Here is a 15,079-nt window from a genome sequence, read left to right as displayed (position 1 = left end):
CATTCTCAGTGTTCAGAGTGACAAATCTCCCACTAACTTTCAGGGAACATCTAAAAGCTGATTAGCATGGAGAAAAAAAAGTCACTACTTATCCAGACAGGTAAATCAAAAAAATCCTTTTCTGTGCCACTTCATAGTCTACAGCTAGAAAAGTTAGAATGCATTTTTAATGCTAGAAATGAGAAAAATATTAACCTGTGTATTTTTTCACTGGCATAAAAAAAAGTGAATTTGGCCTTTAAGATCTATGTAATAATGTTCCTATCTGCTGATGGACTTCATAGTTCAATGTAATGTATGGAGCCAGCAGGCTTGGAATACAGAGCACTTTTTAATATCTGATCTCTTATTTTTCTCTTGTGCCAGGTTAATGTTCTACACAGCTCCAACTCCAACTTCATGGACCATGTAAATCATATGATAGCACAACCACAATTTCTCCAATCTGTCCACCACCCTGAGGGAAGCACAAGTACTGTTCACAACTCAGGTACGTGATGACTTTACAGAGACTCCTCACAATGATTCTGGTATGTCAGTATTTCCCTCGTGATTCAGCCTGGTCAACAAATAAAGCCCTAAAGTCCATAGTTGCTTGTGAAACCTCACAGAGATCATTGCACAGGTATTAAAAAAGATAACACTGAATTCTCTTCTTTCTTTCCAAGGAGGTACTTTGTAATTAAAAACTGGTATCCTTTTTTAAAGTCTTCATTAAAGGTTATGTACTCTGAACCACATCGTTAAGAAAATGTCTAGATTCTAGTATTGACTAGTATGAAGGATAATATTTATGCTCATATTGTCTTTGTACATCTGTATTTTTATGGCATGTTATTTTCTGCCCACCCCTTTCTAAGCAAAAAGAAGATATGTCTGTATTATTTTTTAAATATATAATTGCTGCAGTGCTTGTGTGAGCTGCTGTACAGGCCTCAGTTTGAAGCTCTCTGGAGAGAAGATAGGTCCACCTAGCCATGTGCAGGGCACATTAGTATATATTAAATACAGAATTTAAATTTTAGACTTATGAGTTAAAAATATATAGCCAAATCTGAAGCCTTTTCAATGAAGTTAGTTAAACCCAGGGCAAAGATATCTGTTTAAATGCTGGATTCTGAAGTCCTTTTAGCTGAATAATACATATGTAAAGAAGTAAAGCTCATGTAAAGTGTAGGTAGTTATAAGCACTTATATACAGTTATGCTTAGAAACTTACTGTATTTTGCTGTACACTTGTACAGACATTTAACTAAAATGAAACTGAATTTTTACAAAATAAACTATTGCAAACTAGTTCTTTCTTCTTTAATATTTTTTTGATTTCACAGTTCCATTCTTACAGGCAGGGCAACGCAATAAAATGGGGTACAGAACTACTATAGCTCCTGGAACTGCAGTACCTGCATAGCAAACGTACATAGAAAGTGGCAGCACTTCTCCACTAATCTAATTATTATGGAGCTGATAATATAATTCAGGGAGATTTCTTCCTGTGACTAGGTGGAGACAGAGACTTTTCAGAGTGCAACAGAACAGTGAGAAAAAATGTGTTGAATCTTCAAGAGTCTCCCAGGAAGGTTGTAACACAGGCAAATTGAGTGGCAATGTGTTATTTTATTTCTTGGAGATTGAGATTTAAATCCACAGTGCAAGTGTTTGAAGCCTTTGAAAATAAAAGCTTTGAGATATACTTTTTCTCACAAGTGAGGTTAACGCCTCAGCTGTAATCAGAAGGGGACAACATGCAGGTAACATAACTGAACCTTATTGCAAAAACACTGGTTCTGAAACTAACTGATTCTGTACTGATTGACTACTTGTCTTCTGTAATAAAGTGCCTTAAAGAACAAGTGCTAGGCATAATCACTTTTTTAGTTATGGTTTATAATACTCATTATAAGATATCTGTAAACACCATTCGTGTATGCTCTGCCTTAGTAGGTGGGCACTTGTCAACACTTTCTGTAATCCCAGGCACATGGCAGGTGACTGTGCTGATTCTCAATGCAAAGGAAGAGGTGCTGAGGGGAAAAAATAGACTATGTGTTTAGTGTTTTGTAGGTAATTTGTTCCACAAATATAAGCCCATTCCCTTTTCCATGTTTTGTTCCAGTTGTTCCAAGTGTGGCTACTATCATTATCATAATCTGTGTGAGCATACTCATTTTCATCATAACCTTGGGGGTCTATCGAATTCGGACAGCTCATCAGCACAGCTCTACAGACAACGAAGGAAGTAAAGAAAATGAAATGGATTGGGATGATTCTGCTCTGACTATTACTGTCAACCCCATGGAGGTACAATAAGTGAGGCATAGTGTTATATTGTGATACTACCAGGAGTTACTGTCTGGGCTGGTAGCTTACTCAGCAGTGAATTTTAAGCCTCTTTCAGAGTACACTTGTTTAGGCCTGGCAGAACGGTTGTGTGTACGTAGACTCAGGACCCCATCTCAGTTTTCAGCTCTGCATACCATGATAATATATAATTGGGCACTTAATATTTAGCATGATATATAATTACTAAATAGGATGGTGAAGAATTCTTGGGTACAATACTACTTCCTCTCCACCCATATTTTCACCCTAGGTACCCAAGATGATATAGTTACTTTGTTTTTAACTGTTTAATGTAAGCACTAATACACTAAAAGGAGGGTAAATGATCAGCAGTTTAAAGAAACTGACATTGAAGTGTTACCTTTTGGCAGCTTGACTAACAAAGATGTTGCTTATTGATATTCCATTCTTGTTACAGTATTTTTTGAATATTTGCTACTGAATTATATAATAGTCGCATAATGATTGAAAGCAGATTTTCCCGGCATGTTAGCATTTCCAAAAGTGGAATAAATGCTCACATTCTCACAGCCACTGGCTAGCAAGAAGGCACTTTTCTTCTACTGTCTCCATTTCTTTAATTGTACTGTAGAAATATGAAAAGCCTCACCAGACAGAAGAGGAGAGTGAGGAAGACGACATAGAAGATGAAGAGGAAGACACAACCAGTGCTGAATCAGATGAAAGTGAGGAGGAGGAGGAGGAAGAGGAAGTGATTGTCCAAAAGGGAGACAAACAGAATGGCACCAGGCAAGAGCAGTTGGAATGGGATGATTCAACACTCCCGTACTAACAGCCCTCCAGCCACATTGCTCTTTTGTAACAACCAATACAATGTTTTTTCAGAGTCCATGAATTCATTGACAGGATTTGATCTTCCGCTTGCTTGTAACTGTTTTGCCTAAAATGATCTTGTTGTAGTAATTGGTAATGATAGAACTGACCCTTTTCTTACAAAGCCTGGAGAAAACATGGTACAAACATACAGGCATCACCAGTAATAAAGTAATCTAGAACTTGATCTGTTAGCAAGCATAGTTCTCAAGTTCCTGTTTCTGTACGTGACAAAAGTCCTGTCACCCAATCCATAGAGGTTTTTGCCTTTGCTATTCTTTTTTCATGCAGGAGAGATTTCAGCTTGTTATGAAGAATTGTGTGGGTCCAAATAACAGTTGCCATTTGACATCACACTCTTACAGGTGTAAAGAATATAATCCACCTTCAAATTGGGGCAGAGTTTTAGTGCTACAGGTGACAGAGACTGAATTCCATTTGTTGTCTCGTCCTGCCTTCTTGGATGTTAACTGTCTTCTACGAGGGAATATCTAGGACTTGACATGGGATGCATGTGTGCCTGTGTAGAATTGGACAGTGTATTTTTCAGGCATGCTGTCTCAAATACAGGGATTTTATCCAATCCATCCGTAGAAACCTAAGAGCGTTTAAAAAAACAGCAATAAGGGGCTGCTGAAGGTTACGAAAAAAAATTGTTCTGTGTCCACAGATTGAGTAATATGATCTTATGGAAACTGTAAATTCTAATGGATTGATTTACTGAAAACCTGTAGACCTGCTCATTAGTTATGGATTGAACAATTTGCAGCAAATCAATGCTTTCAACCGTCTGTCTTGTAAAATCATTAGATTGCTGCAGTATCTTACTGAACAAGTGGAAAATAAGTGACCCCATTATTCCATAGCTATGTACGGTTGGGATTTAAACAATGATTTTACATGAGGAAAGTGTTCCCTTTTGCTTTAGTGAATGCCAGCTGGAATTCCTGTCTGACTGTATTCTATAAAACATTATGCCCTATTTCTTCTGTACCGTTACCCACCTATAAGTGGCAAAAGAGAAAGTGAAAACATACATACACAACTGTCAGCTCCCTTTTGTGCTCATAATTCTCCCTTATTTCTTCTTGCTGAAGCCATTAATGTTGAGAAAAGGTTTTATAAAGAACAAATACAAGAAGAACAAATAAAACCTACTTGGAACCAAAAGAAGTGAAAACGAAACCTAAACTCTGAAGAGGTTGAGAGAGTATTTTAGTTTGTTATGGTAACACAGCATATTTTTCTTAAACACTGTTTGAAAAGGAGGAAAAAAAAAAAAGCAAAGCTACATACAATGTGTTGATAAGTCTGTGTGGTGTGTTTTTTGTCCCCTTTCCTCAATGGTCTTTGCATCTTCAAATTCTCTGCATACCAAATGATGCACCACTTGCTAGGACAACTAACTAACTGCTCTAATGCATAAAAAACCCAAAATGGCATGGAACTGAATGCTGCCTAGTGGCTTGTCTGTTTTTTTTTTTTTTCCTAAGTAGTACTTTCCTTTTCTTTACAATTTCATCATTGACTTTTGTTTTTGTAACTTGCTGTTTAAAATGAACTGTTTCCTCTTCGCCCGTCTCCCAGAGAAACAGGCAGTTATCAGTCTTGCCACACAACAGGACCTTCCTGAGCACCCGTGAATGGCAGTTGATATTGCAAAAAGTAACTTGAGCAATCTTGAGGTTATCCACCTCCCTCAACACTAAATTATTAGCAGCTCCTGAATGTCTTTGAATATTGAGCATATATTGTGGGTTTGGGGGCTCTTTTAATTAATTCCAGTTTCTGTATCTGACAGTTGCAGGGAAAGACTGACAGCAACTGGACCTTGTAGTTTAATAACTAGAAAGTAAATGAGAAGAATGCTAAATTAATTTTAAATTTAGACACATGCTCTTTTTTGTTGTTCCCACAATCGTGTTGGCACATGATTTTTAAGACTGGCAATATAGAATTTTTCTTATGTGAGCAGTCCTATTTTATTTTTATTCTGGTCTCTCACATATAGTAAACTTAGAAGAATATTTGCAGAATCAAGCCCACATAAATACAATTTATCTGCAGGAATAAAGATAGTAAAATTCACCAAAATTTCTGTTTAATAAAAAATTAATTTTAAAATTTCTGAATATCTTGAACAGAAATTTTATGTTAGAACATTTCCTAGCATCCTAATATCCTAAATCACTTCATAGTGTTAAATTTTGTTAGTGACATGAAACAGGGTCTTCATGATGCTTGTTATCAGCATATCAGCAAAGTTTTCTGCTCAGAAACAAAAAAAGATTTAAAATTAAAAATAGATATTTAAAAGTCAATTTCAGATTTAAAACTGGACTTAAATTATTTTTAAAGTTTCTGTTATTCCTGATTATTATTGTTGTTATCACAGGAAACATTAGGGAAACTTGAAGACAGCAATTTACCACCTTATTGGCATCCTTTAATTCTTTTATATGTTCATGTCTTCTTCATCAGTGTGTTTCCCCATCTAATAGATTTCTATCTTTTTGTTACTGGAAGCAAATCTTTTCAGGTCGTGCTGGTACATTACACAAGAAGCAAAGTATTTTCTCTACTGTAAATAAACCTACATTTTTAAACCGAAGCAAAGTACAGGCATGTGTGTTATCACTAAAATTTGTTTTGCAACAAGATATTCAGCAAACTAAAATGCATCACTGTACTTAGATTACTCACTGGAGTGCGTTATGCAGCATTTTTCATTTAAATAAACAGAAAAATCCTTTTCACAAAATGTTAGTGAGAATGAGATACTTCTTCATAGAATGAACCTTAGAATATTTGTATAGAAGTTGAAAGCAATGGCTTCATAAGCAAAAGCCTACTAGTAGAATGACATAGAAATATCACTTTTTCTGAAATAATTTTAGCAATATGTCCTCCCCCCATGAATTATTTTTTTATGTAAACTACTTGCCTAAAACCAAACCAGAACATATACATATATACGTGCATACACATACAGACACTTTTCCCACCCCCAATCAAAACCCAAAAATCTCTCCTTTCCTCTCTGAAAAAAATTGTTTATGCTGCAAACTCAAAAATGGCAACTGCAGTGTCTGGCTTTTTAAGATGTAATGTTTATCCTTAGCCCAGTTGCAAGGTTGAGCTATGAAGACACACAAATAAATGTGGGGTTTTTACGCTAGCAATAAACAAACAAGTGCATCCACAAAAAAAAAACCGAACCACCTCTGAAGAGGTACCCATAATACATGGTGTCAGAGGTCTAAAATGACATCACATCAATGAATGCCTTTAAATTTTTGAAATCCTAATCAAAGGCTGGGAAAAGCTGCAAAACCTAGAAATGCAAATTCAAGATGGTGATACACTGTGTTATTTGAATTAATATAACTGCCTAAGTTGCTTTTTGTCATCAATAGGTCACATTTCTTTTTCACTTCTACCCCCTCCACAGATATTTTATCTTTGCAAATAAACTTTAAAATGCACAGTTGTTTCAATTAATCTCAATAGTTACTGCACTGGCTGACGCCAGTTCACATTAGAAATAGATATGTAGGGTTCATGACATCTTTAATACTAATTAAAATAAACCATTGTTATTTGTTCATTCAAACAGGCAATAGTATCCTGCAGTGGTGGCTTGACTGCTTTTTAACTGGTGATGATCTCCCTCCCCAAGGGCTAATGGGAAGGTGCAGTTTATTCCCTTTCTGGTGTGGCGCAATACTGGGCTTGCTGTGAGCACGTGCACCATCCTCACTTAATTCAGGAAGTAAATAAGACTCAGCAAGGGTCAGAGGGTTATAAAGTTCCTCTAGTAGGGATGAAGTCCACTGTCTCCCACCTGACCCTAAGCTGAAAATAATGCCACGGGACATTAGTAGCCCCAGGTTAAGGACGGGTCAGAGGGTAATTCAGTAGCAGCCCTTACTTTACTTTGGTAACCCCTTTTGAGCCCTGCACCTACTTTGTGTTTCAGCTGTCTCTTTCCCTGACCTGTAACCTGAGAGGCAGCTCTAATGCTTTTTACCTGGTGAGGATCCCAGCAGGTTGGGACACTTCTGGAATTTTTGGTGCCAGCATGTGCACCACCCCATTCATCTCCACCACCATCCATGCTTAGCAGAAGAGGAGAATGAAACACTTCACAGAGGTGACAGTGGGTAAAGGTCTGGTGGGATGGACCCGTGGAGCTGCTCCCGGTATCCTGGAATATGCATTATAATACCAAAATTAAGGATGTTTGCAAAAGTAGATGGATACTTAGAGAGGGAGAGGCAATTAAACGGTGAGGACACCTCCAGGGCTTCAAAAAAGTCTCCTCTTCCCTTAATTCACACTTGCTGACTAGATTAAATATCTCAATACCAGTATATCCCCACCAGTTTTTGTATGCTTATTGAAAATTACAATAAAACCTCATATTTTCCAGGAATCTAACAGTAGGGAAAGGAGCCAAGTGCTAAAAATCTTGGTGTCTGACATCCTGACTAATACCCCAATTTTTTTGGCAAATTTGCTTCACCTCTGTGGAGCATAGCTGCTTGCTGGATGTATACTGTATACTATTTCTGCACTACTCTTAAAAAGCACCAATAGGTTAACAGCAAGAGAACAGCTCATTTGGCAGAAAAATCAAGGTGTCATAGCTTGTAAAAAGGTGTTTTAAATATACTTAGGTATTTGTTTCTTGATTGAATCCTGGTGTTAAAAAAAAACAATTTCATAAAATAAAATTTTGGACAAATATTGCCAGTTGCCAGACTGAGAATTAACAGTGATATGAGCAGAATTTTGCAAAAACATACACAAACTGATACATTTTATTGCATATATATAATAGTTTGTATACACATAAATTTTAAGTAATATTGTATGTGTGTGTATATCTATATCTATTAAAAAAAATATATATTATCTAGATTGGAAATACACTTCTTGTTTTATCCAGCATTTTTTATGAAGCTGCATGGATTCAGGCAGCACATCTAGAGTTACTCTGAGACTATTTGGAAATGCTGGAATCAAAGAATATAGCATCTGTGCCCTTAAAATGGGCCAATTTATGGCTTTTCAGGATCCCAGTCAGATGCTAGTCGTCTTGCTGGCTAGCTGGAAATCACAGACAAACAAATAGCCAATGAGCTCTGGTTCTGCCAGATAAAATTACTGAACAAAAAAAGTGGAAATATTTGGGGGAACCCGGATGTGCAGTAGCCTCTTCTTGATGTTTCACTTACTTTTGACTGTAAACCTTGGGATCAATGCACCTCTGAATGATCCCTGTAGCTGCTGACCTGTAGCTTAAGGCAGTTCTCATACATCAGTTGTTGGGCAAATCTAAGGAGGAGATGGAAGTAAAAAAAAAGTTCTGTCAAAGACAGCAAAAGTACCTTTGAAACAACTAAAACTATTACTGTTGATTGTACATAATGCTGTGCTATGTAAATACAATCTTCCTCATGTTTCAACCAGTATCACCAACCATATAATAGCATTAGGCTTCTGCCTCCTCAGGCTAAGCTGAGAAAGATGACAAGCTTTGTTCATGCCACATCATCATTGCCTACAGAATCTGCAGACCTCATAGTATAAAAATGCCACTCCAAACAGCCATAAGAATGGCAGCCAACCTTGTCCCTCAATGATCTAGGTGTTGCCAAAAAAAAAAAAAAAGGTCCCCATGCTTCTGTCCAAACCATGGAGCACTTTGCAATACAATATAAATACTTTCTACACAAAGTAGAAAGAAGCAAACAGAGATCCTGTACAATCTTTGTACATTTGGGTCAAATGTTTGGGTGGTTTTCTGGTTTTTTTAAAAAGCGTAACAAACAGTATGGGGAGTGTTGTAAGCTGAAATGTATCAGGTCCCTTAATGCAGCATGTTTCAGATTTCCAGTGGAGGAGATTACAGTCTCAGATGAACCAACAGTGATCAGACTGCTTTAGCACTAGGGTGTTTTGTTTGGGGGTTGGGTTTTTTTTGGTTAGTCTCTCCTGGAATCCAGATTCTTTATTAGCATGGACAATAAAGTCAGGTTTGAAGGATGACCACTAAAGCTACAGCAGAGTAAAACACATACTCTGTTAACACACTCAATCGCAAGAAATGTTTCTGCTAAATCTATCAGGAAAATTACTCCAGCGATATCTCAGAAGGTAATTATATTTCATTACCTTTGTACGAGTAACAAGGTACAAGCCTGGTATGGGTTTATTGGTTAGGTTTCCCCCCCGCCCTGCCTAAAGAAGACAGGATCATAAAATAAAAATTCACAACGCTCAAACAGAGCAAAAGTGAAAGGGGAGCAAGGGCTTTCATTTCATAAACCTCTGTCTAACAAAGAGTTTTAAAATAATAAACAATTCTAACACATATTGTTGAAGCTTAACACAAGAAAATGAATCCAGGTGGTTTTGTATGTTCCTAACTTCATTCCTGGTGATGAAAAGGCAGTTACCAGATCAAGTACCCTTTTTCCCCAGAGGCATTTTGCTGCCTTTTGAGTAAGTATTGACAGTGGTTCCCCAGCTACAGTTTCCATTTCTCTGCTTATAAATAGGAATAATGATACTGACATGCTTTCCAAAGTACTGTGAGCCCTGTAGATGAAAAGCACTGTCAAAGAGCTTGGTGATGTTACGATTCAATAATTCTGTTGCAGCTCTACTTAGAGCCCTCCATTGTAGAGCACCCTAAATACACACACAAATTGAATGACACAATGATTACAGTCAAGAACTTTGGGCTCTTGTTTCATTAGTGATTGCCTATGAAGAAACACTCACAATAGTTTGAAACATTACAAACATTGAAAATAGAGTTCAAAAAAAGCCCTCATTCCTGTTTTCAACTCTAACTCCTGTGGAAATTGTGCATTCATCAGCTGTTGAAGCTACAGGGCTGTGTATTGTCAGTATTTATGCCTATGCTGAGAGCAAAGCAGCAGAATTTTTTTCCCACCTAAGTACATCATATGATAAAAGAGTGCAGCTTTCACTAAGCAAGGTACATAAAGCCTGCCATGCAAAGAGAAGCTGTCTCCAAATGGGGGACAAAGGTTTTACAATCGTATTCTATACTCACACTTTAGAAACCCAGAAAATTTCATGGGAGTAAAAGGCCTTTCTGCTGTCTTACCTATTCTTTTTGTATAAATCTAGATGCTGTTTGGGGTTTTCAGAGGCATTTAACTTCCTAACTGGATATCAAGTTCTTTCAGGTTACTCTAGGTGTATTAACCCATAAAATAATTTTTGGCTGATATTTTCAGGATATCCTAAGGAAAAAAAACAAAAAAACAAACAAATTGTTAAAATTAAAATGTCTTTTTTCTTTCTACTCCAGCCTCCCCTAAATATTTAAACAGATACAAAAGACTTGATCAGATAACCCTGACCAAGCCTGTGACTACAATGACATTTCAAAACAGTACTGAAATTGGCAACAAATTCCTGTCTACAATCTGCCTAATGTGCATACATATAGATGAGAAGGTGGATGGTTGTTTTAACTGGGCATGCTCTTTGGAATGTGGAATGGATCAGCTGCAGTCAGTTCTTTTAGAAAATTGAATTATTATTTAGGGAAGAGTGAACAGGGAGGTAGAAGAGAATAATGCATGAACAACAGACAAAAAGAGTTAAGGTTTACAGCTGATGTGAAAAAAGCTAGAATTTAATCTTCTAGAAACAAGAGCAATTAAAAGCTTGAGTGTCAAACAGTAAGAAAATGGAAACATGCTATTTTCATGTCCAGAACTGACAGCTATCAGAATCAACAAGAAGGAAAATGAATATAGGATATTGAAAGGTTCTGAGATGACCATGTATATATGCACGCACGCATATACATATATACAAAAAAAATCACATAATCATTCCCACCATGGAGGTGGTTGTTGTGGTAATGAACTAGAACCTTAAGTTATTTAGCATGGTTGCTGCTGTCTGTAGCTGCTTCATTAGTTACCGTTACACTACCTCCAGCAGAGCTGGGAAAGGAGCAAAACCATGATGAATGTTGCTACACTGTGCCTACATTAAGTAGGAAATGCTTTACAGCCAAGGCAGGCCCATGGTGATTTGGGCAAAAATGCTTTGTCTGTAGTGACTCAAATTTTATGGTACAGTTACCACACATTTTAATTTGAGGTAAGAAACAGAACTTTTGCACACAGACAACTGTGTTGATTAGTTTTAGAGATTCTCTACAACCAACATACTCCATAGGTTGGATAAGGAACCGGGAATATCCAAGAAAGACTGTACTCCATGTTGCAAAGCCTCTTAAGTAAACTTTTTGTGATGATCCAATTTCTTAAGTGACCACATAGGTAGGAATCTTGATTTTTGAAAATACACAAGATAACAAAAAATTTTCAAGGATAATGATCACCCCTGGACAATTCTGAGAGCTGAAGCTATTACCTCTGTTCTCAGAAGCAACCATTGGCATGTTTATTGCTAGATCCTCCACAAACTGGTCCAAAAAATGTGAGGTACATCTCAAAAGATGTTTTTTTATATTCTGTAGTAAATACTGCACCACCAGAATCTTGAGTAAATACTTGATTGTGTTAACAGGCAGTTCCGTTCAAAGGTCATCACATCAGGGACACAAAGATATACCAGAGTGGGTTGTTGCTTTGCAGAGTAATACACACTATGGTTAGGATTCCTAATAACCGTTTCATCTAAATTTCAGTGGGTTTAGAAGTTGCTGCTAGACTCATTAAATCCTAGAAATAAAGATTAGTAGACAGAAAGAAAAAGTAGTACAGGCAGAGTATTATGCTAACAGTGCAGAATTGTTCCCTAGAATATATTTTGTAGTGTTAGGCGTGGGAGTGGGGGTGTTTCAACCCACTTAAATGTGTCTAAGCCTGGGGCTTCTACCACTTCCCCTGGGACATTATTCTAGGGCTATTAGAATTCAGCATTAGAAAGCTTTTCCTGGTAATAAATTTAAATAATGCTTTTTGTAATTTTTATCTCATTCATCCCAATTATACCTTTTTGCACCACCCTAAATAATGCCTCTAACCATGATTTATATCCTTTGAATATTTTTAGATAGTTATCAATTTCATTGCCTTTGGTCATTTATTAGAGAGGCTATGAATCCCTCCTCCTCCCAATTCATTCCTTCAGTCTCCCATTTCTTACCTTTTCATGAAATGTCATTAATACACAAACTAAAAAAACTGGTATTTCCTTAAATTAGTCATGGTCAGTTCACTCTGTTAAAGTGCTCTGTGTCGGTGTGTGTCACTGTGTAGGTTGTCAAAGGTTAAACAATAAATTTATACTGAAACTTGGTTTTTAAAAAATCTTTGCTGTAATCTATGGATAAGTTCTCATATAATATGAATTTGGCAGTGTCTTTTATGTCGGTATGATTTAACAAAGCCAAACAATAAACAAAGCCAACCAAACAATAATAAAAAGTAGTAGTTTGTTAAAACTTAGATTGTCATCATTAATTTGAAAACAGGCATTGTCATTCATGTACCCATGCTTTTAAGTGTCCCTACACTAAACAGTAACTATTACCAATATATTCCTTTAAGACAGTTTAGTATATGCTGTTTCTCCTCAAATCTCACTGGTAGAATGCACCTACTTCCTAAAACAAGTACTCAAGGTTTCTAGCCATATATTAACTGCTGCAAAGAAATAGAATTGTGCCAACTTTTCCGAATACTGCCATGCCTAACATTATATTGCAAATGTGCAATTCATTTATGGTCTCTGGCACAATGACTACATGGTTAGTTTTCAAGCATGCCTCAAGCAAACCTCTGTTCTCTGGCTCAGAAGCCTGATTACACAAACAGGAAGGATGTACCAAGTCAGCTTGGGTCTTTTAATTGATGTATTTCCTCCTTCTACCCCAACCTTCTGTACCTGAAAGCCGAAACAGAACTGAAATCCTTGTGCTCAAAGGCCCACTGCATCACTAAGACCCAAGTGAAATAGAACTGTCTTCCTCATTTGCTCTAAAAGGATTGAGGTAAAAGGGAGAGCAGGCACACTAAGCCTTCCAGTGTTGACTTAAGGGTCCTATACACTTCCCTCAGTGCATCTCTGTCCCTAATAGGTGTCAACCAGCATTGTACAAATAATATTGTCAGGAATGAAGAATTGCCATCACTGGTTCTAGGTCACATGATCAAAGATGACTATCTTGGCAGTGGCTAATAACAGTGGATGAGAAAAGCTAGTGGAAATACCTTTCAGTTTTCTAAAAAACTCTGTGTCATTATAGCTTCCTGTCACTTCTCTGCCCACCTTTCCAAAACCAGCCATTGCATGAAAAGTACGTTAATAATTGCATGAAGATTAACTTAAGTCTTATAGACCAGGTGACAAGATGATTAAGCCTTGCAAGGTGAGGTTGCAACACAAAGGGAAAGAAAAAAGATGAAGAATTCCTGAGCGAGGAACTGTAAAACATGACCAAAGTTGTGACGAGCAGCAGAGCAGGAATCAGACATTCACCCTGAATATTGCTGGACTTTGGTGGAAGGGGTTGTTTCGAGTCAGATTTAACCATGTTAATGGTTATGAAATATCTTATATGTTATTGAGAGTGTAGGATTTTGAAGAACTGAGAAATAACCTTATCATGTTGAATATAACAGCTCTGAGCTCTAATTGGCTGGGACAATTCTATTTCATATTTCATCATAGCTTGACAGTAAAAGTGATACTTCATCTGCCTGCAAAAATGTAGAACTTTTCACACACGGTTCATCATTTCCCAGATTTGCTTCCATATTGGTGCATTAGTTCTTGTTGAAGAGCAGTAACTGCAGTTGGCAGCATGTATTTTGTAGCTTGGGATTCTTTCCTAGCAGTCCAATTTCTGTGTAGTTATGGCCATTTCTATTGATAATAAAAAATATACCAGATGAGATTCAAATAAACATATTCTGTATGGTTGTGACCCCTTAAGTGTGTCTTAAAACAACAGACTCTTCAGTCTGGGAGAGATGCTCATTATATAAATATCTTAATTTATATGTGATACAATCATAAACCACAACTTGAAATGTCTTGTTGCAGATGCTAAATGCATTTATGAAAGCGTGAATCTATACAATTTATGCAGAATGATGAATTAAAAGACTATATGCAATTAAAAAGGTGAATATGAAATCAAAATGATTTTTGAACACAGATACAAATCTGCTGCTGTTGTTTTTAAAAAAACCCAACATTTTCCTTATGAAAATGTACAGTAAATTTTGACACAAAGTACATGAAACCTAACTTTACATATAGTGGGAATAAGTTGTATAAAACCCCTTTCATGGTATATTTCATAAAAGCCATGTCAATTTGCACGGTCACTTATGAATTTGAGATTGTTAATCTCCATATGTTTTCCACATGATTGATTAAATGCATAATGGAAATAGATCTGTTATTTTAAAACTTGGCCTGTACATCTATAAAACCAGATTCATTTTTGTGGTCACTACGGCACTTTCTGTGAATTGGCCAATAAATATAATTTTAGAATTTCACATAAAAGGTAATGCTCTGTAATCTTTATTTCACCAATTATTGGGGTGTTCTCATTTCCTGAACAATAACTCTTAAACACTAACACCTCTGGTGGCAAAGGTTAAATATCTGGTCTATATTAGCTCTTTTGCTAATTCCTAAGGAGGAACATGCCATGTGTCAAAAGACTCAGTACAGTTTTAAAGCATCTACATAACTTTTCATCCTGCTGAGAATATGGAAAGAGAAGCAAGGGAAAGGGAAACTTTTGAAGTGTTGTTGGTATTTACATTTAATAGCCATCTATCTTCACACTTCATTTTGGTCTGATAAAAGTTGATAAAAGATTAAAGAGAAAAATGATTATACCATATATTAAACACAT

The 15,079-nt window shown here is 36.6% G+C and overlaps 1 protein-coding gene across 3 annotated transcripts in view; it reads left to right on the top strand.

The window, feature by feature from the left end:
* The window catches only part of CLSTN2 (calsyntenin 2), a 421,974-nt gene extending 407,253 nt beyond the window's left edge, over positions 1–14,721 (top strand). For all 3 annotated transcript variants that reach the window (XM_030028229.1, XM_030028230.1, XM_030028231.1), the window contains exons 15-17: positions 367–490; positions 2,117–2,301; positions 2,936–14,721. In XM_030028229.1, coding sequence (XP_029884089.1) covers positions 367–490; positions 2,117–2,301; positions 2,936–3,136 — 510 coding nt within the window. In that variant the 3' untranslated portion in view covers positions 3,137–14,721. The remainder of the gene's footprint in view (positions 1–366; positions 491–2,116; positions 2,302–2,935) is intronic.
* The last annotated feature ends 358 nt before the right edge of the window (positions 14,722–15,079 follow it).

Source organism: Aquila chrysaetos, chromosome 10 (assembly GCF_900496995.4).
Source record: "Aquila chrysaetos chrysaetos chromosome 10, bAquChr1.4, whole genome shotgun sequence".
NCBI classification, from domain to species: Eukaryota; Metazoa; Chordata; class Aves; order Accipitriformes; family Accipitridae; genus Aquila; species Aquila chrysaetos.
The sequence above is the reverse complement of the archived record's forward strand: the minus strand, read 5'-3'. Positions and strand labels throughout refer to the sequence as shown.